This window comes from Microchirus variegatus (assembly GCF_963457635.1).
Source record: "Microchirus variegatus genome assembly, chromosome: 14".
Classification (NCBI taxonomy): domain Eukaryota; kingdom Metazoa; phylum Chordata; class Actinopteri; order Pleuronectiformes; family Soleidae; genus Microchirus; species Microchirus variegatus.
Genome location: NC_139815.1, coordinates 18,323,263 through 18,349,016, shown reverse-complemented (window position 1 = coordinate 18,349,016; position 25,754 = coordinate 18,323,263). Strand labels below are relative to the sequence as shown.

At 40.8% G+C, this 25,754-nt stretch overlaps 1 protein-coding gene across 1 annotated transcript in view; it reads right to left on the bottom strand.

Annotated features, from left to right (window-relative positions):
* Positions 1 to 22,410, bottom strand: part of LOC310936909 (collagen and calcium-binding EGF domain-containing protein 1-like) — a gene marked incomplete at its 3' end in the record, with an annotated part of 32,836 nt that extends 10,426 nt beyond the window's left edge. Inside the window, exons 1-2 of the mRNA XM_083901070.1 lie at positions 22,295 to 22,410; positions 18,896 to 18,976 (exon numbers count right to left, since the gene is read on the bottom strand). Coding sequence (XP_083757196.1) covers positions 18,896 to 18,976; positions 22,295 to 22,407 — 194 coding nt within the window. The 5' untranslated portion in view covers positions 22,408 to 22,410. The remainder of the gene's footprint in view (positions 1 to 18,895; positions 18,977 to 22,294) is intronic.
* Between the last annotated feature and the right edge of the window lie 3,344 nt (positions 22,411 to 25,754).

The window sequence follows — 25,754 nt, the reverse complement described above, 5'->3', positions numbered from 1 at the left end:
TGGGAGACTGTGTGAGGCCCGAGATACCATCCAGTAATTGGGTACAGACTTTTAATGTAAGTCAGGGTTTATAAGTGAGAGCGGTCCATGATGCTCGTCAGCTCCCTCTCCTCCTCTTTCCTTTTTTTTCGTGTGCATTTTACTTGCATTGCATCGAACCCACGGTTTGAAACATGTCCGTTCACATTCACGCCGCTGTATCGGTTTCTCGTTTCACTGTGTACTCACTGCTGCTTCGCTAATTTCTGTCCGTCTCTTTTCCCCTCAGGCTGATGTGTTGTTGGCCTCAGTGCTGACCCCCCCGGCCATGAAATTCTGTCCATCTTTATTTTTTATGAAGAGAAATACTTTTCTGTCCTCTTAAGATTTGCTGAGGCCAGGAATCTTTCAGGCCTTTAACAGCCATGTTTGGTTTACACCACTGGACTGAAGTGGACTATCTGTCAGGAAGATTCAGATGTTGATTCAATATGTTTAAAAGCTTATGTTGTTTCAATCAGTATCGAAGGACTGACATGCACAGATGGGTGATAACTTAATCAGTGATCCATTTTGGTTCTGATTTCAAATTTTACATTTAGCAAAAGTTAGCAGTCACTGCTAATCTGCAGGTTTGAGCCTAGCGGGTTGTAGATGTGCAGATCCCTCGTCTTCTCTGTAATAAAATACTATTAATAATCCACAATATAACCAGGGAGCACCGAGTAAAAAATGGTAGATAGACAATTTAAAGGTGCATTATGTAATAAACCTAAAGCAACTGGCCATAAAATCCTCCTAATATGTCACAGAGACTCAGGAATAATGTTCATATAACAAACTGAACTCACCAACAACAGTACAGCCAAAATATTTGCATTAAAAAAATCTTTTGCAGACCGCAAATCATGTTTTGGCATGTGGCGCCACCTACCGCCGTCTACCAATCATGGCAGAGTCAGTAGAGTCTCAGCTGCAAACATGGGTTGCCAGTTACGTCTGAGCTACAATGGCGGAGAAAATGAAAAATAAAAGACCTCAGTATTTTGAATTTGAGTGTAGTAACTGTTTTTGGCCACATTCTTACATATGGAGCCTTTAATGGTCTATCTACCATTAGACGTTATACACGACATCTACTGTATGTTATTATAATGTTGAAAGTTTCTGTTCTGCATTGAACCCAGGCTAGGCTCAACTGTCCAACTCTATTGCTTTTTCTCATTTTGGAAGCCCACCTTATTATTTATATATGTAGTAATTTGTACATTTCACAGCTGATTCGCGCTGCATTATGAAAACACGCCGACAGCAGAAGGTTTGGACAGGAGTTGGCAGCCATGCTTGGCATTTGCAAACACACGCTGTCCGTGTGGATATCATTTGTAACTGCTGACTGGTGTTTCTGACAGCTACTGGACGGTAATTAAAGAAGTGGAAATGACTTGGACATTACACTGCGCCTATAAGATCCCACCGAGGACTTTGTTAAACCTCGAACACCAAATTAAACGTCCATCACTGCTGACATGATCAAAATGCACGGGGATTTTTGATTGGCAAAAAATTAGCAAAATAAAACACGAGTCTCCCTCGGAGGATCCTGATATTGACTCGGGATCTTACGTTGAAATGTGTCCGATTCAAAAGCGTCTATAGGAACACATGCCACATGTGTTGACCCCATTCCACTGCTGCACCAACATTCTACCACCAGTCACTTGTCTGACCTAGCAGCCATACCTGCTCAGTGAGGGGTTTACCCAGACTGTCATATACAACCTCAGTCTGCTGCTGCTAATGCTGCCAAAATCAGCACAGAGGCACCGGAGGAAACACCAAGACAGGGTCCAGAGGCAGAGGCATGGGCCTGGATCACCTTACTCTGAAGATTATGTACTTTTAGGGGTCTCCTTGCTTACTGTAACTGTACTGTTTTACATCCAGTGTTACAGAGATTTATTTGTACATTTGCAAGCAGGAATACAGTAGGTTGCCACGACAGGAAATTCATTATAACAATCCTAGTAAATCCCTCTACCTCCTTAGTCCAGTCGATGACGCAGCGGTCAGCCTGCTTTATCAAAGCAAACTATAATATTCTAGAATTCTTTATTTAACTTTTGAAATGCATCCCAGCTCGTTTTTTCGCTTTTTACTCACAGCAATGTGGGATGACGTTGACGAAGAGGGGGAGGAAATGCCACAAGTAAGAAATGAGGGAGGACACTGACAGGAGGAAGAGGAGGACGGTCAGGCGTGAAGGTTGTTGTCATATTAGAGTGTTCCCTCTTGGGGCTCTGGTGGGGAGGAACACAGGAAGTGAAGCTCAGAGGAGGTCAACGGCCGACTGACACACCAGGACAGGAGATGGACCGTGTGTGCGTGTGTGCGTGTGTGTGTGTGTGTGTGTGTGTGTGTGTGTGTGTGTGTGTGTGTGTGTGTGTGTTAACATCTTGTCATTTTGATTGATGCTTCGTACCGATGTGGCTCATACGTGTTACAATTATAGCATCTTGTAGCCATCGACTGAGCGGTAATTTGTTTTAAAGCTCACAGACGAAAGAAGTTAAAATCACTGGCTGCTCGTGTTGTCTATGACAATGTGATGATAGATTATAGTGAAGCACATTAGTGTGATTCTGTGGTATAACACGTTTTTTGGGAGCTTTGCCATGGTCCAAATATTTCCATGTACACGTGTGTGTATATATCTACACATACAGTATATTCTTAATTATGGGTTTTTGCTGGTGCTTTTTAAAAAATATCCAGTGAAAATTGTTTAACTTTTTTGCTTGACAAGCAACACGTTCTAACTTTATAAATGTCCCAATTATTATCCTAAATTGAAAAAAAAAAAAAAAAAGTAGGTTAAAGAAAATCCACTTAAAATGACCTGCTACAACAACTTCCCCCATAAAAGTTAACTCTGTTGTTGCACAGCTGCATGTTTAGCTACACTTTAAGGTAATTGTGTGTGTGTGTGTTCACTTTAACTCGTGTGAGTATACATATGTAAAGGTGTGAGCACCTCCTCTCTGTTTATTTGCTTGCCCACTTCCAGGACCCAAGCCTCAGGGGAAACATCAGAGCGCAGAGAAAACAGAGAAAGCTTTGACAAAGAGCACATGAGGTCTCAACCACTTCCACCAAATGTGAGCTGACCTCCACTCCTCCTCCACGTTATGCCTCACCTTGCCCTATACTCATTTCATCCTCCCATCATTTCTATTTAACTATTCTCTCATCCTGATGTCTCTTTTAAAACATCCAAACTTTAAATCACTAGCTCTAATTTTCCCAGGATCATATTTTATGATACAGCCATTAAACAAGAATTGTTTTTTTCGTTTTAATGTGCAGTTACATTTTGTCAAGGAAACTGAAAAGCGTGTAGTTTTACCTCTAGCTTTATAGCAGGATGGCTATGCTGGTCTCCAGTTACATGTACAGCAACATGTTTACGGCGATAACCGACCATGTGATGCCACAACTTCATCCTAGCTGTTGTTAAACATACCGACTCTGGCTCCGCTCCAAAATATTGAAGAATTTCTTTAAAAGCCAGTCGAGGCCCCACAATAAGAGGAATGCCAAAGAAAATAAGTGAAACCATCTCACTGGAAAGGTTATTAAAAATGAGTTAGATCTGCAAGACCATCATTACGTCACATACACAAATCCTCAGACACCACAGCAGAAATTTACAACCGAACTTGATGAGTAAGAATGATGCAGCATCGCACCAACTTCACTTTATAAATCATGAGTTTTCAACACAATCTCCCAGTTAAGTAATATCTTTGTTTGCTGATGCCCGTTTTCATTTTTACTTGTTTTAAGAAGACTTAAAGGACTTTGTAACGCGAGTATGTGTGTGTGTGGGTGTGTGTGTGTGTGTGTGTGCGTGTGTGTGTCTGACAGCATCTCTTTCAGTGGTCTGTGGCCCCTGTGACCTGTCCAGGCTCAGTGTCGCTGCAGGAATGTGGCATCTCTGACCCTCTGAGCAGCTTTCTGTGACAGACACACACGTGTTCCGCTCTCTCCGAGTCTGCAGAAGTTTGCAGAGCTGGTGTCCAATACCAGATGGCAAAGAATGTTCGAATAGAAAAGACACCAGAAGAAACAGCTACACAGGCTCTAGGTTTCCCCAAATACTTGGTATCCATCATCAGAGCTCATAATCTGATTTACTGTGTGGGAAAGGCGATAATAAGCTGCACTGAAACACCTGTGCTTGAAGTGTTTGAAAGAGGGAATGATGTACCATGATGTGCATAATGATGTGTATGGTAAGTTTTTTGTACCTGAGAGACCAAGAAAGTCTTCAAAATCTTCTAAATAGTTGCGTGTTGTAGGGAGAATAATCCTAGAGATGAGACATTTGCAACAGTTTTCACTCGTAGCTTGCCAGCAATTCCACTCCCTCTTATCTCAGATTTCACATTTTCGTTACACGAAACAGAACCATCTCTCCGCTAATGCTCGTCAATTTCATACAACAGCGCAACAACGGTGTCGTTCCAAATCTGTTATCAATTGGCCAGTGATTTGTTTTGTGCAGGTAAGGTAACAGTAACGGAGCCATAAAAGTGGCTAGAAAACCCTCACTAATCTGCAGCAGTAAAACGGCCGTTGTGTTTGCCCCGAGGGCCGTTCAGGTGCACACTAATCAGAAAAAGATGGAACATGATGGCTGGCATTCTTTGGGAGGTCCGACTCCGTTCTACAGCTCTACAAAGACAATTAAACACCCATTAAACACAGGAAGAGTAACTCAAAGGCCTCGTAAAACGTTCTCTCGCAAATAGAATCGGAATCAAAATACTTCCCTGAGGGGGGAAATCGGGGACAGTGATGAGTGTAATGAAGAAGCAAAACGAAGAGCGCTATAGCTTTGCTGAAAGAATCTTGTGTCCGCTCCAAGTGTGAGAAAAAGGAACAGGTTACTGTTCCCACAGCTGGGGGTTTGTTGACTGTCATCCAAAGTAAACAGAGCGAAAACGCTTACAGGAGAAAAGAGAGTGATAGTTTGAATCGGACGTCCCCGTGGACTTCTGGATGCAGTGCAAAACGGTCTGTAAGCAGATCGCATTCAGGTCCAAATGTGCTGCATTTAATCTGGGTCTGCTATTCGTTTCCCTGTGGCGAGATTTTTGGAGATTTCACCAGGCATTTTAGTGCTCTGAACTCATGAGCCGAGGGTGAAGAATTACTTGATCCACTGCATTAATGATGAGGACAGACAGAGCTGTCAGTGACTCAGCAAAGCCCTCCCTGGATGATTAACAGGGGGCTGGAGAAAGAAGGAATATAATCACCACAAGACAAACACGTGTGCATAATACTGTATATGCACGTGTTTAAAATGTTAACAACAGATATCTACAAAGTATACCTTTGCTTTTTAAACACACATTATGGGAATTACTGGTCATTGACTAATTTATTTTTTTCTAAAAAAGAATACATCCAAGTTCTCTGATTTCATCTTCTTGATTGTTTTCTTCTGAGAACTAAATATAGTGTTTTGGTTTGTTTGTTGGATGTTGTCATTTTGAGGTTTTTCGGAAATATAACGACCCGCCGTTTTTCATAATTTTCTGGACAAAACGTGGCCTTGATTAATTGTGAAAATACACATTCATTTATAACACACGCACCCAGAGACACAAAAACCATCTCAAAGTTATACTCAACCCAAACATACATGGACACATGCACAAACAAATCCACACACTACTCATAAACATGTGTCCAAACACACACACACACACACACACACACACACACACACACACAGTAATGGAGGCACCTGGTCCTCGTTACCTGTTTCAAAGTCAAATCGCCTCCTTCTGTTCTTCACTCAGAGGTTTCCTGCTGTTTGACATGAAACTATTTCACCGTTGACATTATAGTTTTATTATATTGAGAGCAAATTTGATGTACAAATAGTAGATTTTCCAAGAAGGAAAGACCTTGAGACTTAAAGGTCCAGTGTGTGATGTTTAGGAGCTTATTAGAATGAATAGGATATGCTATGCTTTGTGTAAAATCCCTATTAATATAGAAAATATTTATATTCTCATATCCTTACATCCACATAATGTAAGTGTATTTCCTCCTACAATGCCATGCTCTACCTGTAGATTTCAAAGTAACAAAGTGTGTAATTGTACACAGACATACTCCGATACAGCAGTGAAGTGATGGAGCGTAAGTAAAGATGAGCTCAGTTTACTGTTCAATAAAAAAAAAAAGAGAGGGAGGCAGTAACGCAACATTTACTGATGTCATGTGAAGTAAAACACCAATAAAATGATTGGACATTGCCACAAAAGTGCATGAGGCACACGAATAAGTGACCTCATGACCAGTAAATATATATTACGCAATTCAAAACAGGTGTAGTGGTTAGCATTCCCTTTGCAGCAAGAAGACCCGGATTTGTGACCCGGGTCAGAACAAGGGCCGACTGGGCCCCCTGTGACCCTCATGTGGAGGATAAAATGGTAGAAGATGAATGGATGTCACTCACTGCAATTCTGAAAATTTGATGTAATATAATAACTGATCCTCAGTGTTTGCTCATTGTGCAAAATATAATATTATGAGTACAGTGCCTTCAGATAATGTATGTTGTGATTTGGCGCTGTACAAATAAATGTAATATTTTATAGTATAGTATAGTATTCTATAGTATATAGTATTCCTAAACATCCATATCACATATTCACATATCCATTAGTTGTTTGTGTTTAATTGTTTGTGTTACATCTTTAGGATCTGTTCTGGCATAAACACTGACCTCATCAGCACCAGTAATCCTCATGAAAACCAAAACAAAAAGGTTTGTCCTAATAAGCCTTTTCAGAGTGCAAAAATGAATAGCTGCACAAACCTCTGTCTGTGAAATTACTGATTTTCACTTAAAAAAAAAAAAAAACACCAGTTATTCTGAAACAGATGAAAAGAAAAAGTGTAAAATGAGAAAGTGACAGTAGTAAGAGAGGTAAATAAAACAGATGATGGTCAAAACAATAATAGATGTGAGCAGGGCAAAGTGAATGTCTGTGTCCTGTCTGAGTGGAGCTGCTGTTCTTCTCCAACGAAATCAGTCAGCAGCAGCATTATGCCTCATGTACTACTCATCTTAATAGGAAGCCAATTACAAAAGAAAAGAAGGAAAAACTCAGCAGCCTCTCTGATTTCCCCTTCTTGTTCTTTTTATGGACCTTCACGTGGTTTTCCAAGCAAATCTCCCACTGAGAGGAGCACTCAGCCAGGGTGCAGCTTTATTTCATTTGGATCAAATAAAATACCTCCGTTTCCAAAGCACCCCCCGACACCAAACCCACCGACCCTCTTTATTGTTACTTTGCCTTATTTTTTTTATTCCATGCCACTTTCTCGAGGCTCTTCACGCTGTGCATGTTTATCCCCACGTCTTTTATATAAAGTATAGTTTAAGTGGACCATTGACCAAGTGGACCACTGAGTACAACAGTGATGTTGATTTATGTGCACTTTGTAGAAGCTGGACCACTCTGTATCTCCATGTGCTCATAGCCGATAAAATGTAAGAGAGGGAAATGCGAGCGAGAGATGACAGGACGATGCTTTTATGACACCGCAATTATTTCGATTGAAATTTTTGATCCGTCTTCAAACAAACAGTACAGATAAAAACTTTATATGTAGAGATAGAATAAAACTAATGAAATAGGACCAAACACAATAAAACCAAGATTTGAATTCTACAAATATAGCCCATAATAAAGAGTTGTTTCAGAGGTGATTTAAAATATAGTAGGATAGTAAACAGTATAGTATAACTTAGTTTATTTCTTTTTGAAAAGGTAGTTGTAAATAAGCTTTATAGCTACACCCTTTTCCGATTCCCCACTTAGAATATACAGTAGATGCGCCTTTGTCTTTTTTGGGGGGGTTTAGAATTTGGTTTAGTGGCAGAAATTGACACTACTCTCATGTATGTTTAAGTGATTATTATTATTAAAAAACTAGAAAAGCACTCAGAGAGCGCAGACCTCCGCCAAGGCAGCGCAGTGCCTACAAAATACACTGTGCCGGCGCACCTGGGTCAGACAGCGAGTGTTGTAACCAGTGATAACGTCTACGGATCACGCCTACATTTTTAATCACTTTTTCCTGGTCCCATTGCGAACATTTCCTGAAAATTTCATCTAAATCCGTCTGTGACTTTTCGAGTTATGTTGCTAATGTTGGTATTCGTGGCCTTAGATCACAGAGGCTGTGGAAGATTTACACGCAAACAAAAAAACAATGGCATCCTCTCTGGTATGCAAAGGCCACAGTAGTTCCCTGGTGCACTTGAGAAAGGAAGGTGTTTGTCAAATGGTATGAATAAAGGAAGCATCACACCATAGGTGTTAGAAGATCTTGTGGTTAAGAACCTGCTGAAAGTATATTTCTGCGCCAAGCCAAAAACTGGGCAGCGAACTTTACGTTGGGATCAGGAGAACATTATTCTTTCATCTGCACTGTTCCTGCTGTTTCCTCAGTGCATGAGTCTTAAAAAAATGAGTTGATTCAGCTTTTCTGTTTCCTAAAATAACTGTTATGCTCACACTTTCGTTATGATAAATGAGTAATTGAGTGATACACGGATGAGTAACGAATAGTGTTTCTATCAGCACTGTAAAACAGCTCAGGTCCTCATTTACTGGGATACGTCTCTGGCTTTTATCATCTGGCATACTCTGCATGTGCCACGTTAGCCTTGGGAATTCTCATCACTCTTTTCCTGAGCTTCAGATGGTTTTGTCATTTTCTGGATTATTTTTAGTTGGCCTACATCACCATACAGTATGTAATGTCATGATGCCGAGGAGGAGGTAGAGTTTATTTGAAAGTCCGGATTCGAGGTGAGATCTAACCCATAAATCCTGAAGGAAACGGGGCACATGAGGGAGCTTAAGACTCGGACACACCAATACTTTATCTGTTGACATGTAATGTGTCAAAGAGCAAAGTTCACAAACGTACACATAATGCACGCTTGGATCCTGAGCTGTCAGTGAGTTAATCAATCACAATAGTCAGTCAATCGTCATTCGGCTGTTAGTTCAGTCACTAACGTGTTCAATCATCCCATCTGCTAATGTCTGAAGCCACGGTGTCGTTCACCTTGTAGGCAGACTCTCTGTCTCCCAGCTGAGTGTTGTTTTAGAGGTTTAACTGCTGAGAGTCCACACTCCCTCATGTCTCAGAGGGACCATGACAGCACAGATGATCCCCTGTGGTCTCATCCTGCCAACATCCCAGGGCAACACTTTCCCAAGAGGCGGAATAAACGGGACACAAAGCGTCAGCGTTTGCTGTCATACTCGTTTTTTCTTTTGCCTCGAAATGATCAGATGTGACCAAGGATGGGATCAATTTCTCAACACTGACCTTACTGACCTTATCTGGATAGCACAAAGCTGTCAACGCTCTGCAATTATGTGCACCTTCAAAAGCATTTAGCATGTATGGAACATGTTGTTTATGGCACCCGACCTGACCTCAAACCGCAGCATTAATATGCAGATTACTACGTAGAGGCCTGGCTTCTGTCTCTGCAGAGCAGAATACGGAGGCTCAGTGCGGCTCAAACACAGGAAGCTGTGGAGTGGAGGTGGAGATGAAGTCCAGGCCTGGATCTGAGTCAGTCTCAGTCAGATCTCAGTAATGAACACTTTGAATGTTTCTGGGTGACACACGGGGTAAGTTTGGTTTGGACGGGTGGGCCAGAGCAATGTACTTGGGAGTGCATGAAAGAATCTACGCCTATATATCGCTTTGAGAGTTTCCATAAATCCTAACAGGGTCTTTTCAAAATTCTCACTTTGTTGTTTCAGAACAAAATAAATGCTGAACTTTTGTTTGGCAGGATGTTGAAATTATTCTTTAAAAATACACTGTGGTGTGACCTTCAAACCACTGGTATCCAACGTCCAGACACGTCCACGACAGAATCTGATTACATGACCTGTCATGGTGCGTATAAGGAAAACATTCAGCTTTTAAAAGATTGGAAGGAACGACTGATGTGTGGAGACCTGTGTATCTCCAGACTCTATAAAACACAAACCAAATCCAAAACTGCAGACCTCTTACACAACACAGCAAAGACCCCACAACGTGGTCCATCTGAAATCATTACATTTGCAGTTTAACAATTGCAAACATCAATGATTTTAACGGAGTGAAGCCAACAACAATGTTCACAAACTGAAAGCAACAAGGTCTTCAAAAAGAGTCCTGGATTCATTGTTTTTAAATATAAAAGAAAGTTTGACATGTTATCGATCCACATCATGTTTTTTTAGCGAATCATATTTTCTCTCCCATGACATTTTTCCACCTAAACTTTGTTTTTAAAAATTACAACAACAACAAAAAAGCAAGAAACACAAAGCTGAAGGGAATATCATTCATATTTTTAGGCCATGGACCAAAGTATTGAGTAAAAAAAAAAAATTGAAATGTCAAGAAAAGGAGAGGAAAAAAAGCTCGAAAAAAAAAAGTCATCCCTGTGGTTCACATGAATCTGTGCAGATATATCCTGGCAAAATGTACCCAATCTCTGTTAAAACATTCCTCTCCAAGCAACATATGTAAACCTCATTATGTTCTGTGGTCTGAGAACCATGAAGGTCTGTACAAACATTTGTGCCAGTCCTTCCAGGGGATGATCCGGTTTTTCTCTGGTTGAGTGAAAACTCTGACCTGCTGGTGGCAGTAAATTTAAAAAAAAAAGAGTCTAAAAGCAAGATTGTCTACTTTTGGGAGCAAGAATTAAATAAACTAATTCAATATGAAATGTCCTCATGATCAATATAGGTGAAAAATAGCTGTTGACCAGAGTGGACAGTGCAGCTGTGGCTCAAAACAACTATTTCAGAATAGTTGAGTGCTAATTTGAAGTTTGTAAATCAGGATAATCCGCTCATCCAATGTGAACTTTGGCCAAGGAAAATACTGAAATACAAATGGAATGGAAAATACAATACATTATAACTGCTCTGTATGCAATACATGTGTGTACCACGTGTGAAGAGGCCTTTATGTCTGTTGACAGACTGGTGTGTTGTGCCACTCACCAGAGGCGCACTGACAGGACAGTCATAGCAGGCAAATGCTTGAGGCCATGAAGAAAAAGGGGGAGGGGGGGGGCCCCGGGTACATATACGCTTTTCCACTACCCAGTTCTAGCACGGCGCAACGCAGCACGTTTTTTTTGGCTTCTCCATTAGCGTTAGTAACTACTATCAGAATATTAATGCTGAACGATTTAGAAATATCCGAGGGAATGGTGATTTTTTACTCGTTTCCATTCGAAAACGTGTATAGATCAAGACAATACTGAATCCAAAATGATAATTTGACACATTTCGGCTTTAACAAATATTGTGCCTCCTTTTGATATCATTTCGATTCTTTTTTTTAGTACCAAACAAGCTGAGCCGATACTATGTGTGATGTCGACAGAGTACTGGATTCTGAAAGAGTCACGAGCACGATGACCGAAACAAAAAGAATCAAACCGAACACTGTCGAACTGTAGATCAGTTAAAAAGACATGCAAATCCTGAAGACCAACATTTAGCGAGGACATTTCTAAAATCTCAACAGTTAAGAGAGGAGACTGGTGTTTTTAGCCAGTGCACTGGCCGAAAGCCGTGATCTCTGGGTTAGGTTTGATCTTACATCTCCTGTCTGCGTCTGTACTCATCAGATCGTTGTTTCGTGATACGTTCTGTGTGGGCGGACAGCGGTTGAAAATAAGTGTGGAAGTTTTACAGACAAATAAAACCGCAAATATGTGGAAGGGGCTGATTGTGTGACGATAACGGAGACCCCCCGCAAAGATGCTTCAGAGGCAAAGAATCCGCCAAAATGACCCAAGTGTGCGTGTGACTCAGCTTTGAGATATTCTCGCTGGCAAAGTCCAGAAACACTGATGTTAAGCATCGTGTTTTTTCTTTTAAATACAGCCCTTCAAGTCTTCATCTGTAAACCGCAGATTCTACGTATTGTTTTACTGGCAGCGACTTTGTGAGAAAGAGAAATTAATTGGGAGGATGAAAGGAAGAAGTTGGACATACCGTGCGAGCCCCCGTCCTCGGTTTCCTAATTTTCACAAAAGCAAAGGCCACGTTTGGCTGGACTGCAACAGCAGGGCAAGTCCTACAAACGCAAATGTCGATGACTAATGATCGTTACTCAGCTCAGTGTCATGTGACTGAGTGACGGCAGATGAAATTGAGCTTCAGAGCTCAGCGGTAGCTTTATTGGCGATGGCATTTTAACATGCGAGTTAATGGGCTGTGTCTCAATTTCATTTTAAGCAGCATTTAGTTGTTTTACAATAAAAGCAGCACTACGACACATCTTAAAGCGTTTCAGATATTTTGTTGAATGTCCAGATATCCATCAATACATAAGTTATCTAGGACAAAAAATAATCTCTCAGTCTGATAAGAGTCTGACAAAGGTTACAGTTGCAGGCTCCAATGCGACCAATACATCACACAAACACAATGCCTTCTGTCATAACTGTATTTATTTAGCCACATGTAGCTGTAGAGCCGTATGCTTTCACTAAACGAATCCTTGCGTTAGCTCACGCAGGACACAGCAGTCATACGCCTCATTAATCACACTCCAATCACAGCCACTCTTGCACAGAGGAATTTAAAAAACACTCCTCCCTTACTTGTTTCTTGCCACACAAATGCTGCCTCACACCGCTGCCACGGCCAAAGCTTTGCCGCATCCACCCCAGCCTCCATTTCTGTAGATCAGCGTTTAACAGGCTCTAAAGTTTGAGATGTTTTACGTTGGGCTCGCTCTCGTCAAAGTTACTGCTCATGAAAACCAAACATCCTACTGCTGCTGCCTTGCATTACAATCTTGTGCAGAAGTTCAGTAGTGTTTTGACATTTGTGTTACAGAGCATAATGTGGATTTCAAATAATAAAAAGTAAAGCCCGGAACACACAGCGAGTAGTGGCTAGCACTGTTGCCCCAAAGCAAGACGGTCGCTGGTTCGAATCGAGGGACTAACACTGAGGAGTTTGGTTTGGCTTAATACAGAAAAAAGTTCTGTTCTTGTCGAGTCATTTTTTTTACTCTAAGGACATTAGAATCCAAACCTGATTCAAGCTCGACTGTGAATTAAGTGAGAAACCAGAATAGTCATTGGGTTCTGCTGCAGAGTAAGTGGTTTAGTCCATGCTGCAGCTGAATATTTGCATGGTAGTGCTATTTATTCTGTTTGGTATCAATTACAATTTTATGGGGGTAATCATTTAGCAATCATCTCAACTTCTCTGACAATAAACATCTTCTGTGCAACTGGGCACAATGAAAAAAGTTCACCGCCTCAAGATAGCAGCAATAATCACTAGCATATGTCCACTGCCATTTTGTGACGTGATATCATGGGAACAGAAGAACTAGATACAGAACAATGATCACAGCACAGAAAACAGATAAGTAATAAACGTAGCATCAAGGGTGGAAAACCAATTCTCCATGACTTTCATCGTCATCATCCCATATGTTAGAGAAACAGTCTGAGGTCACTGTAGTGTGATATTATGATCTACTGCATGGAAGTGAGTTTTCAATTGGATTTGGCTATACTTAGGTGAATTATATTAATGTAAGCGTCTACTAAAATGGGTCCACAATTTGTTATATTTAAAATACAAATTATATTTGAAAATATTCTGGTATTTTTCGCAACTGAAGCGAGAAAATAATCGACAGATTAATCGATTACGAAAATAATCGTTAGTTGCAGGTCTAATTTTGATGCTGAAAGATTGCATGAACCATGTGATTAAACAACATATTGTGTAATCTCGCCACATCCCAGTATGGACTGCATGTAGGGAATGTCATGACAATGTTTCTGGCACTTTAGAAGCAATTGTTATTTGGCATAACACAATAATCCAACCCAAGGAGAAAAAGAACCAGTAAATGACATGACAACAAGGGACTAAATTAGCAATTCTGGTATACACACGCATCTCTTTAGAGTAGCTACCGACACACAACCTGGTGTGCAATCCACAGTTTGTCATATACTAATTTATGTACCACATTTTATTCATTACATATCTGCAAATCTACTGCATTGCACAGTGCGCTGTGTCTTTATTTGATCATTTCATGAACTTGTTGAAGGCTACACGCCAAGCTGCTGGACAGGACAACAGAGTTTGGCAGAGATGGGAGTCTCAAGGATTAAGGAGAGCCTTGGAACTATAGCAGTGTGAATGATTCCTGGAATGATGTGGACTAAATTTGCGGTTGTCATGACACCATCTGAAGGGTATACATGTAAATAAATAGTGTGTTGGCTTGAGGCATCTTCGTTGTAATAAAGATCGTTCATATCCACAACTCCATTGACGGGTCTAAATGAGAACCTTCCACCACCGCAAAAGCAACAAACTGATCCATTGGCACGGTCTGCTCACCTCTCCCTGCTTTTAAACTGATTGCATTTATACAACTATAACATGACTTTTTAAATGCACTAAAAATACACACTCAAGAAAAAAGTGCTAAACCAGGAAGTATGATTATAGGCACAAACCAACATGCCAGTCAAGAGAAAGGAGGGTTTATATTTTAGAGGAGCCCCGCAGGTCCTTTTTTAGAGTCATACTCCACAGCTGAGAGTGTTTAGGGCTCGGAAAGATGAAATTGAACTGCTGTTACTGCCAACACAGAGAATACAGACTCATACATAAACATGCAAGCTCATATACACTCACATCACAGATACTGGATACAAACCACGGACTGAAACCTGACCTCCAGCAAGGACAAGAACAAGGACATGAAATAAGCAAAAACAATAGCATTGTGGTAATTCAGCTGATTCACCGTTCCTCTGTGTGAAAGCCACAGCAGAGAAGAGGAGGAGGCCTGAGGCTTCGTCAGACTTTGTTTACATGGCAAGATCAAAGAGGGTTCCACCACACAACACCCCAAAACCTCACGAGTCGGTCGAGCGGTATCATATTCACAGTTTAGGCAAGATTAGCATTCTGAGACATCACAGGCACAGCAAAGATTAGCAGAAAAAGTAAAGTAGTGAAACACATTAAAAAAAAGTATAAAGTGTAAAGAGTCTATCGGCAACAGGTTTAAAACACCTGACAACTTAATTATTTAAATAAATCTCACACAGTTAAGCACCATAATGTGGTTCAATGTTTTGAAAGCCACTAAGATCTGTTAAAAGTCCGACTTAGACTAAGGCAATAATTTGGTTTTCTTAATGTCATGTAAACAAGTTGGTCTGACTAAAATCAAGCTAATCGTTGTTGGACTAACATACAGGGGTAATGTGATTATCATAGTCTGATTACTCCTGCATTTACGCTTAGTCAGACTGGGGTCGGACTTAATGTTCTGCACATGCACCAAAATGTCCTCCCCTGACTTTGACACGGAAGTAGAAGGAGACCAACATATAAACTGCAGTAGTGTTTCCGTAAATCATTCGATGGTGGGGTCTTTCTTTGAACAACAAGCAACCACATGAGCCATGCTCCATCTAACTAAAATCACGATTAACATGTACAGCAGGTACGAAACGTACGAACAGCACGATCCATCTCATCGTTCTCCGTTTGTTTTTCTGTGACGTAAAGGTCAACAGGAAACGGATTCAATATGCAATCACTTGTAGATGGATACAGCGCCACATTCAGAGGCAGATGTGCACGGCCAATACATCCATTTTCTCCTCCGCAGGTAAACTTGGACTACGGCCTTAGCTCGATTAAACTGTGCATGTAAATCTCCTCCCGAAAGCAAAATCTAAAGATCATATGTGCAATAAATACGAAGAGCATATTTATCTGATCTAAAGTGCAGTTGTTAACCTGTCTGACTAGGTAGCCCTCTCTGAATGTTATTTATTGAGGACTGCGTCACTAACTGTATCGGTTTTGAAGCTCTCATTTTCTCCACGTCTTTGGATTGAAGGCAGTTTACTCTAAGCTTGAGCCAGTGGTGTACAAGATAGAGTTACTTAGTAATGTATCCATCCATCAGGTGCAGACTCACTATAAAAGACCTCTTTCACAAGATTCTGGGCTTAAAAGAAAAACGTATTCAAAAGTTGACATATTAATGGATTCTGACCTAGGTTTTAAGATATCTCAAAAGTCATGAAAGTGCAAGACCTGGCAAATTGGATTTCATGCCATTATCTCCAATACAATGAATCACTGCAGTGGACTTTCAGCTGATACTCATTCAAAACCCAAAAGATCCATCGCCACACTATTTTATCTGAGGTCATCTTATCTAGTTCCACATGCTTTAAATGTCTTTATTGTGCTTTTAAAACCGTGGTGCATAACTTTCAAACATAAACACATTCAAACCATTGTCAAACAGACAATGCTAAGTAAATCAGCTCCAAACAACTCTTTCTTTGTTTCTCGGTAAAGCAGTGTTTTGATATCGTGTCGCCTCAGGGACACTTGCAGGAAGTAATTCATTTTATGTCAAGACAGACAACAGCAACATCAAATACACCTACAAACAGGTTGGGGTATGACTAAAAACACAAAGAAGCACCCACAAAATTCTACTTCTCACAAAACCTGGGCCTCCAGCTGTCCCTCAGTCAGGTTTGAGAGTTTCGCTCGACTGAGCCCAATTTCAGATGAATTGTGTTACATCCATTCTGTTCACAAAGACCCAACAGAGGAAGAATAATAATATAAACAAAAACGAGCAGACGGTATGCATGTGCAACACTTTCAAACTACATTTGAGTATAAAAACTAGGATGGTTACACTCCATGCAGGAGCCCTGGATATTTCCATTTGGCCCTGAGAGTTATTTTGACATCCACCTTTAAATGAACAGTAATAATGGACTCACTCTGCAGTCACGCACCAGGCCTGACTCTCACTTGCTCACTTGTACACAGTCGCTGGCCGATATTATCAAAGTCAGAAAAGATGTAGCAGAGAGATAGAGAGAATATATGGAGGTATGTCTCAATAGAATTCTGTCGGGATTATGAGAATTAATCCATAACTGAGACATCCTCTGTTTTCAGATACCCGACTTGTTGGTTAGTTTGATTTTTTTTCCCTTCTTGTAACCTGGGTAACTTCCCTCCCTGATGAACACAGTGGACAGATTTATGACAGTCTGGAACACGTCGCATCAACAAACAGGCTCAGCCTACAACACTGTGGTGGTGGTGAAGTGGTTAGCATGAACAGGGTGGCCCTGTGATGGATTCAAAGCCTGAAATATCGTTTCAGTGTGCACATGACAGATGGTGTGTGTAATCTAAGAAGAACAATATGGACGTTATCACGTTACATCCAGATAACTCGGTCAAGCTTGTTGTGAACCTACAACTTAAACTTTTGTGTCCAAGCGAATGAAAATCGACAACAGCCTCCTTCATCAGCTCGATCTGGACAACAAATATCACTCTGTTCAGATTCAGACTGACATGACGGATCAGTCCGTTTGTCCCTGCTGGTAATTACCGAAGTCTAAATGTCTCTACGTCTGTGCTCGACCACTCTGTGAAACTTGGGAAGGAAAACACGCCCTCGTCTAATCCACCTTCTTAAGCGCACATCTATCACGAAGCCAGAAATTAAACGAGACGCAGAGCCAGTTCCCGTCTGACCTTGACAGTAAACGGATCAGATGTTCTGGCCTCACACCAGACCTGGTGGCTCATTTATTAAAGGATCTTCTTACATCTCCAACCAAAATCTGAGCCAAAGTTTGGCTTAAGAGTGAGGTTATGTAAATGTCAGAAATGACAAATTTACATTGATTTACTCCTGTTGTGGCTCAGTCTTACATTCTGCCTCAGCGTCTGTATTCAATTCACGGAATCCCTTTAACTTATGTGAACCTCAACGCTCCATGATATGATATTGAAGTGCACGGTCGTAAATTATACCTATGTTTAAAAAGAACAGCAAGAAAGGAAACTGTTTTTCCAGGTAATATGTCATACCTTTCAAATCCTGGCCCTATGTTCTCCTCTTACACTGCCTTGTACTGTGTATCTGACCCTGTTTAAATTGCACTCCTCTTTCCCTTTTGACTGTAGCTAAAACACATTTGCTGGTAATCATTATAAACAGTCTCCTGTCCTGGTCTTCCTCAAGATGGATCCTCAAAATAACTGATCACATCCACTCCTGTCAGACGACTTCTTTTTAGGTTCAGGCCCGACTCCGACTCCCTGGGAGGGGATCATGTCTTCCCTTAACGTTTCAGCTCCAGACCCAAGCTGAGAAAGTTCAAGTTCAAGCTCTGCTTTGCTGTCACAGAGCCAGGCTGGTGGGATTCAGCTGGAAACTGTAGAACGAGGAAAGTAATAACAACCATGTCCACAACAGGGACAGCAAACTACAAAGTGAGGTTAGAATAAAAGATTGGGTGATGATTTCTTTATTAAATAGAGACAGGAAGTGTGGCTGCTGTGAAGTGACACATTATGACCAACGGCATCTTCCTTATAGGAGTGATGAGGCTCAGGAAAGTATATATATACTCTCTAGTGGAAATTTCAGTTTGTGGAATCCTGGAAACGACATGGTCAGTCGGTTTAATGGTTAGAGAAACCCAAAAAGCCCACAACGTTTCCGGTCAGGTCTCCCAACAGTCATCAGTAGCCGTTTGTCCTTTCAGCGCATCTTTGTACTTCGCACTATTCTGGGAAAGACCGTCAGCTACAGTAAATACCAAGACATAAATAATATTATGTGGCGTGCAGTGACTCATTTCTGTTTCACTCAGTGGCTCAGGTTTCTTTCTTTCTTTATTTATTTTTTCTTCACATACAAGAAGATGTTGTCTTACCTGAAACAAGTGCTGTTCTTGCCTCCTGCTCTGACACAGGGATACTCCACGGTCAGGATCTTATTCTCTGGACACTCAGCTCTGAGAAAAGAAAGACACATGGAAATAATATGGAAATGATCAACACTCACTACCATGTCAAATATAATATATAAGTTTGGCTGAAAGAAAAAGACAAAGTCCCAACACCACCATTAATAGTTTTAAACAGTTTTGCTTGAAATGTTAGTGTGCCAAAAGTAGTTTGACTTAAATTATTAGTCACACTGCATTATACAGTATTGTATTTGTATAGTGAATAATAAATAAGCATATTATGCTTAACGACATATATTATACATGATATGTAGTTGAATCCAATTGATTCCAGGGTCATTTGAAAGGTTTCCATTAAAATACATTGCCCAAAAATACTTATTTCTGTGCATGTATGTCCACTGTGGTAAAGTGAAGATTGAAAGGTGAGGGATACGAAGGTGTAACTTAATTGCTTAAAGATTGTGAGTCAGTGTTGATGTATGCAGTATCCGCATTTTGTTTCTGCTTCCATTTATTGAAGTAGGAATATTTGCTTTTTGGCGTTAACCGGACACATGTTGTGGTTTCCTCAGTAGTGAACACAACCCTTGCTTTCGCCCACTCTTACTGCCATTTGTGAAATATTTACAGTACAGCGAAATGCAAAGGCAGAATGGAATATGGGGGTTCTAAACATCCTCTTTTAACTGCTGGCTCAAGCCTTTATGGGGCCCCAAGCTGAATTTGATTTGGGGGGCCCCCTCCCACCACATCAGAGAAGCTGGTTCCTGACAATTAGAGCAAATGTGCTCTAAATTACCAACTTCAAAATGAAACCAAACACTATCTAGATATGGAAATATATCTAACGATGCATACATTTAAAAAAAAATGTATTTAAAAAAATAAAATAAATAATAATAATAATAATAATAAAAAAATACCTCCACACACTATTGGGGCCCTCTGGTGATGTGAGGCCCCAAGCAGCCGCTTAGTTCGCTTATGTCTTGAGCCGGCTCTGAACGGTTTCCAATGTGTTCACTCTCTTTAACCTTTTATCACCAATTTTTCCATATCCTTCAAGCATGAAAACTTTTCTCAGTCACATAAAAACTTACTGCAACTGAAATATCAGACTTTTACATGTAAATTACACCATCTTGCACTGATATTCTATAACACACAAAACCAGAGAAGAAGAAAACTTTCTGGACTCGTCTGTTTGTTGCGACCTCCAGTCTTACCATCAGATGTCAAAAATTCTACCCACTGGACCTTTTAAAGAAAATACATCAACATCGTCACTATTTATCTTACAATTCTACCGTTTCTCTTGTTTCTACAACATTATCTGAGCCAAACTCTCACACATCCACACTAATAGGTCTCCCCAAAGCCAAACTCACAGAAGTGAACAATAAGGCCGTAACATGCATCGCAACCACAACAGTTGAGCACATTACACACCCACTCAACCACCATTTCAACCAATTGTGCACTCGGCACAGATACAGAGCTCTGAGGAGCTTTATCCCAGCAGCAGTAGCTGCACTGAATAATAGGCCTTGTGTGTACTTGTTTATATTGTCTATTGTGCCGTTTACTTGATACCATGTGTGGCTGTCTGAACTTGTTTAGTTGTTTCTATCCATATGACCAACCAGGTTTATTCATTCACTCATCATCTACTGCTTTATCCTCCACAAGAGGGTCACCGGCCGGTGCCGGAGCCGATCCGAGCTGACATGGGGTGAAAGTCAGTGGAAATCCTGGACAGGGCAAACGCATAGAAGGAGGCAAGCAGAGATGGCAGACTTCACCCCATTCATTCAACAAGCCTCTGGCGCCCTCTGTTGGTCATAGTGGCAAGAGCAAGTGTGGAAACACAAACAAACAGACAGACACACAAAGCCACCAAAAACAATACTTTGAAGTGACAAACATTCACTCTCACATTGACACCTATGGTCAATTTAGAGTGACCAATTAACCTCTGCATTAGAGCTGAAACAACTAAATTAATCGTCAACTATTTTGATAAACGATTAATCGGTTTGAAGCTTTTTTCATTATTAAAACAAGATTTCTGTTTGTTTGTTTCTGTTTCTTTGCTCCACATAACAAAGAAATCATTAAAACTGAATCATTTTGGTTTGTGGACAAAACGAGACATTCAAGAACATCGTCATTTCCAATTTTTTAACATGTTCTGATATTTTATGGACCAAACGATTAATCGATTAATGGAGAAAATAATCGACAGATTAATCAATTACGAAAAGAATCGTTAGTTGCAGCTCTACTCTGCATGGAGGGAGGAAACAGAGAAAACCCAGGGCACATGCAAATCTCACACACGCATACGAACTGTCAATCTTGCTATTCTTATAGCAATATATATCTTACTATCCAAACTAACTGTGATACTACGGTGGCCTTCAAATACAAGGAAGAATACGCTTCCATTTCAAGATACAAAACACAAGCTCTGACCAATTTGTCTGTTCAGGCTGCTGTAACAAATGGCTGCCTCCATAAAACAAGGCCCTCACCTAAAGTACAAATACATGGTTTATTCCAAGGCTATGAAAACCAAAGAGTTTTTATTTAAAAGTGATTAAACACAAATACAAACACAGTTATGGTTAGTACATTCGACTTCTGCCAAAATATCCCTCATAAATGTTACACACTGGTCCTTTAAGTGGGGGCATCAGTGGGTGTTCAGAGGACAAGCTGAAAATAATAATTATAGGAATAAGAATAATAACACGCTACTGCTGGTTTACGATCTGCGGTTTGCTTGTTGGTTTTTCCTCCAAATGTGCGACGGTGCATGTGAATTCTCTCTCATCCTCTCCTCCTCCTCACCTCCTCCTCTCTCCGGACACGTTGATAACATCTGTCATGTTTTGTCTGAGCATAAGGAACATTTGGCTCTTTGTACCGCGACCGATCGTAACCATTTGGAGTTTCTCGGTTGCCGTTTGCATTTCCTTGAAAATCACATTAGATTAGACGCGCTCCAAGTTCATCCAGCGGTCTCCTCTTTGACAGCGTGCGCGCACACCAGTGTCGTAAAGAAGCGGCAACCTATTAAACGCAGACTCAACGTTAGTGTGGTTTTGGCACGGTGCGCTAATCTAATCAGATAGTCCTTAATTTGACTTTAACTAAGACGTTATAATGTGGGTGAAGTGGATGCGGTTACTGTCGCGTGCATCTTAAAATGAAGTGTAGTTACAGATGTTGTGGATCAAGTTTAAAAAGAAGAAGACACAGTTGCTTCTCAAACGTTCGTCTCTCATTGACAAGATAAACATGCGTTTACAGCTTTTTTTTAATCTTTATATTGGTGCTGTGGTCCGTGACACTCACCTCGACGTGTCCACTGCAAGCGTCGTCCTGATAGAGCTGGCACCAGATTCCCACAGGAAAACCACACAGATAGCGCCAAATGGTAAAAGAGTCGCACCATAAAGCTGACCCATGTCCCCTCTGCGCACCGAGAGAGATGATCTGTGCGAGGAAAACGCATTCACATCAACCGAACGCCACTGGTGTCATCTGTCAGGAGAGAGATTACTGCGAGAAGTGGCATCGAAACATTAGCAAAAGCTCGTGGAGGATTTCGCAGAGGTGACGCGCATGAAGCCCGTAGGATAGAAAGTGCTGCTGCTGCGCGCGGCGCGCCCGGAGCTCCGTCCCAACTTTACGCACTGAGGCAGAGACCCCTTGGAGAGTTAATGAAGGTTTTACAGCTCAGTGTGTTCTCACTAATCCCTCTGGATTTACATTCCTGCCTCTAAAGAAGAGACCTCAACTGAGAACACAGCCCCACCGCCCATTGATCATGGATGGTCATACAATGATGATAATACTAATGATAATAATTAGAGTTCTTAATCTAAATCCTCACCACAATCTCATCCTAGCTCTCCTGATATCTTTAAAGTCAAAGCACATTCACAAATTCACTTTCATGAGCTGGAGGGAAATCCAGGGATGGGGGAGGGGCAGTGTTTGGATGCTACAGCATGAGCAAAATTAGGTTAATAAGATTCACATGGGTCTGTCTTCAGATGTTGGAATCGATATTGATCAAATATAAAGAAGAGGAAAAGAATCATTTGGTTGTGGACAAATCAAAGCAGAGCGTCTTAAGATAGTTATTGGTTTCAGAGCAGCTCAAAGCACTTTCACTATACGTTTGGAGCTCATTATGGGAACACGCAGCAGACCAGTGTCAACTTCTGAGGTCTGACGTGTCGCTGCTGTAAGCACAGGATTCAAGATGTTTCCGTTTTGGCCCAGAACTACTACTGTGACTTATAAGAAACAGGATTTTGAAAAGAGCTCTGTGAAATTCAGACATTCAGTTATTTGACAGTTGGAGTGTTGTGGTGCTTGTTATGACGCCGGCAGCAATAAAAGTATGGCTGTTTGAAAGCAAAGCTACACTCAAAAGGCATAAATCAACTCCGATAAATCTAATCTCAACGTAGCTTCTGACAACATTGGGCAGACAGAGGCAGTGAGCATTAACTTTCCATCCTTCCCTCCTTGCGTATATATTTTCTGTATACTGCCATGTGTATCCACTATAGCTTTTTTTTTTTTTTTTTTGTGTTTCATTATGCACTTGCAAAAAAGTTTTCAAATAAATAAAACACTAAGCCAATAAGTTGTAAATGGTTTGGAAAACAGACTAAAGGTAGAAGGAAATAAAGAATAGAAGAAAAGAGAGGGGAAAGTCATTAATAAAACAGTCTGTACATTCAGCAGAGGTTAGGCTTTTATAAATAATTATCCACTCATTCCTGCGTGTGTTTTTAATCATACGTGCAATCACGGCCTGATTGCTCGAGGTGCAGGTCTGCCATGGTCTTTAAGAGCTGAACGGCGCACATGGTTATGTGATTAACACTGATGTGTGCTCGACATTTGTGTTCTCACATTTATGCTGAACTTAAATGTCCTCACACAGACACACGACATCGAGAAACAACACCCCCAAAATGATCTCACGCGAGTCCCGTTCACTGTATTTTTGGTTTGTTTTAATAACTGATGAAAATCATTTTTTATTTCTTTACTATTACTGTATTTGGTGGATTTAAATGTCCAGTGTGAGACTGGAGGAATCCTCACTCACTTCCCAAGCACGTCACTGCAGTGACCTTCACTTACTAGAGAGGATTTAATCCTCCTTCATTTGCAAATTAAAGCAACACAATGTAGGATTTCAACCTACAAATACAGTAAGATTAACCAAGATTATTTTTGGTGGTACGTTGATTTACAACAGGGTGAATGGCAACCAAGCCTGAGCAGGTTTCCATCACCTGATTTGGCAACCATGGAACGTCTGGTTTCAGGGCCATGCCACAAAAAAACCTTTCCCTAAGCCTTATTTTTTGTTTTGCACCAAGTGCAGTTCTATGGTGCCCCCCAAGTGACATGAGGAAGAAAAAAAAAATGACAATAAAAAATAATGTCATAATTTTTTGGAAACTCATGATCTCGACTTTGAAACTCGAGATTTCAAAAAATGTTGTCTTTTTTTTTTGTGGTTTGGGTTGGAAAACCTTGATCTAACACTTGTGTTGCCGCCGTATGATGATGATGATGATGATGATCGATGTGTACTTGGGTACTTCAGCTACGTAAATATTGTGCGATGGCATACCAGCGAGACAGCGTCGCGTGCCAATAAATTCCACAATGAAGAAGAAGAATGTGACACAAAGAGCAACAATGGAGGACATCCAGCATTTGGTGTGTTTTTTTCTTCTTCTTGGCATGTGGCCGTTTATCACAAGATGAAGACAAGCTTTGTTTGTGAGGAAGACACAGGGTGCACAGAAAAACACAGCAGTTATGCATTTTCTCTGACCATCACAAATGGGTTATTTTAGTACCCTTGAAATGAAAATGCAAAGAATCATGCAATGTACCAAAGTAAAACTACCTGTACTGTACTGGATAGACATTAGACTGACTGATTTGGTTGCTACATCTCTTGAGTACAGTGAAACCACTAACAGGGTTATTCCACTGTTAAAAGGAGATCTGACCAATAGTCACCTCAGTGGGAAGCAGGTCACGGTGGTCAGTGGTTGGTCAAGCGATGTTAGGTAACTCTGTGCTCACTGGTACCGTCTATTCCCATTGCTGTGTGGAGTTCTTGGCCACTGTTCAATAGAAACAGCTGTTTTTATTCACCATCGGGTTAGGGTTAGAAAATACACATGCAAACACACATACTGCACACATGTATGCGCACAGTCACTTGGTAAAAGTTAATTCCACGGTCTGTTTTGGCTTCGCCCCCCGAAACAATCACATAAATTCATACAATACATGAAGCAACATTATTAGAGAACCGCAGGAAAAGCAGCTGATGGTGGTGTTTTGTTACTGTAAACCACAAGGTTTCACTTGTTCCCATGAAGGATATTTCCCTTCGTCAGTTCTCTCAAGCTCTCTTTTAATTTAGTGTTTGTCTATCTGCACATAAGCACACATACAGAAATGTGTTTTCCATTGTGGGCAGGACCCACATTCTTAATCATGACCAAGTGCTTGTCATTGATAAATAAACAGTTGTGAAACACATGAAAGCAAAGATATTATCCTTGACTTCCCAAAGCAGTTTAAGGGGGATTATAACGTAGCAGAAAATGAACATGGATGCGTTGATCTCCACCTTTAGCCACTGAATGAACATTTACTCCTTACATTCACCATTTAAGTTCTTGGCATTAATAGATGGTCATAAGTGGATGCACTTGGATCAGATTACGATATTTGTTTCAGTGATAATCCTGAAAGACAG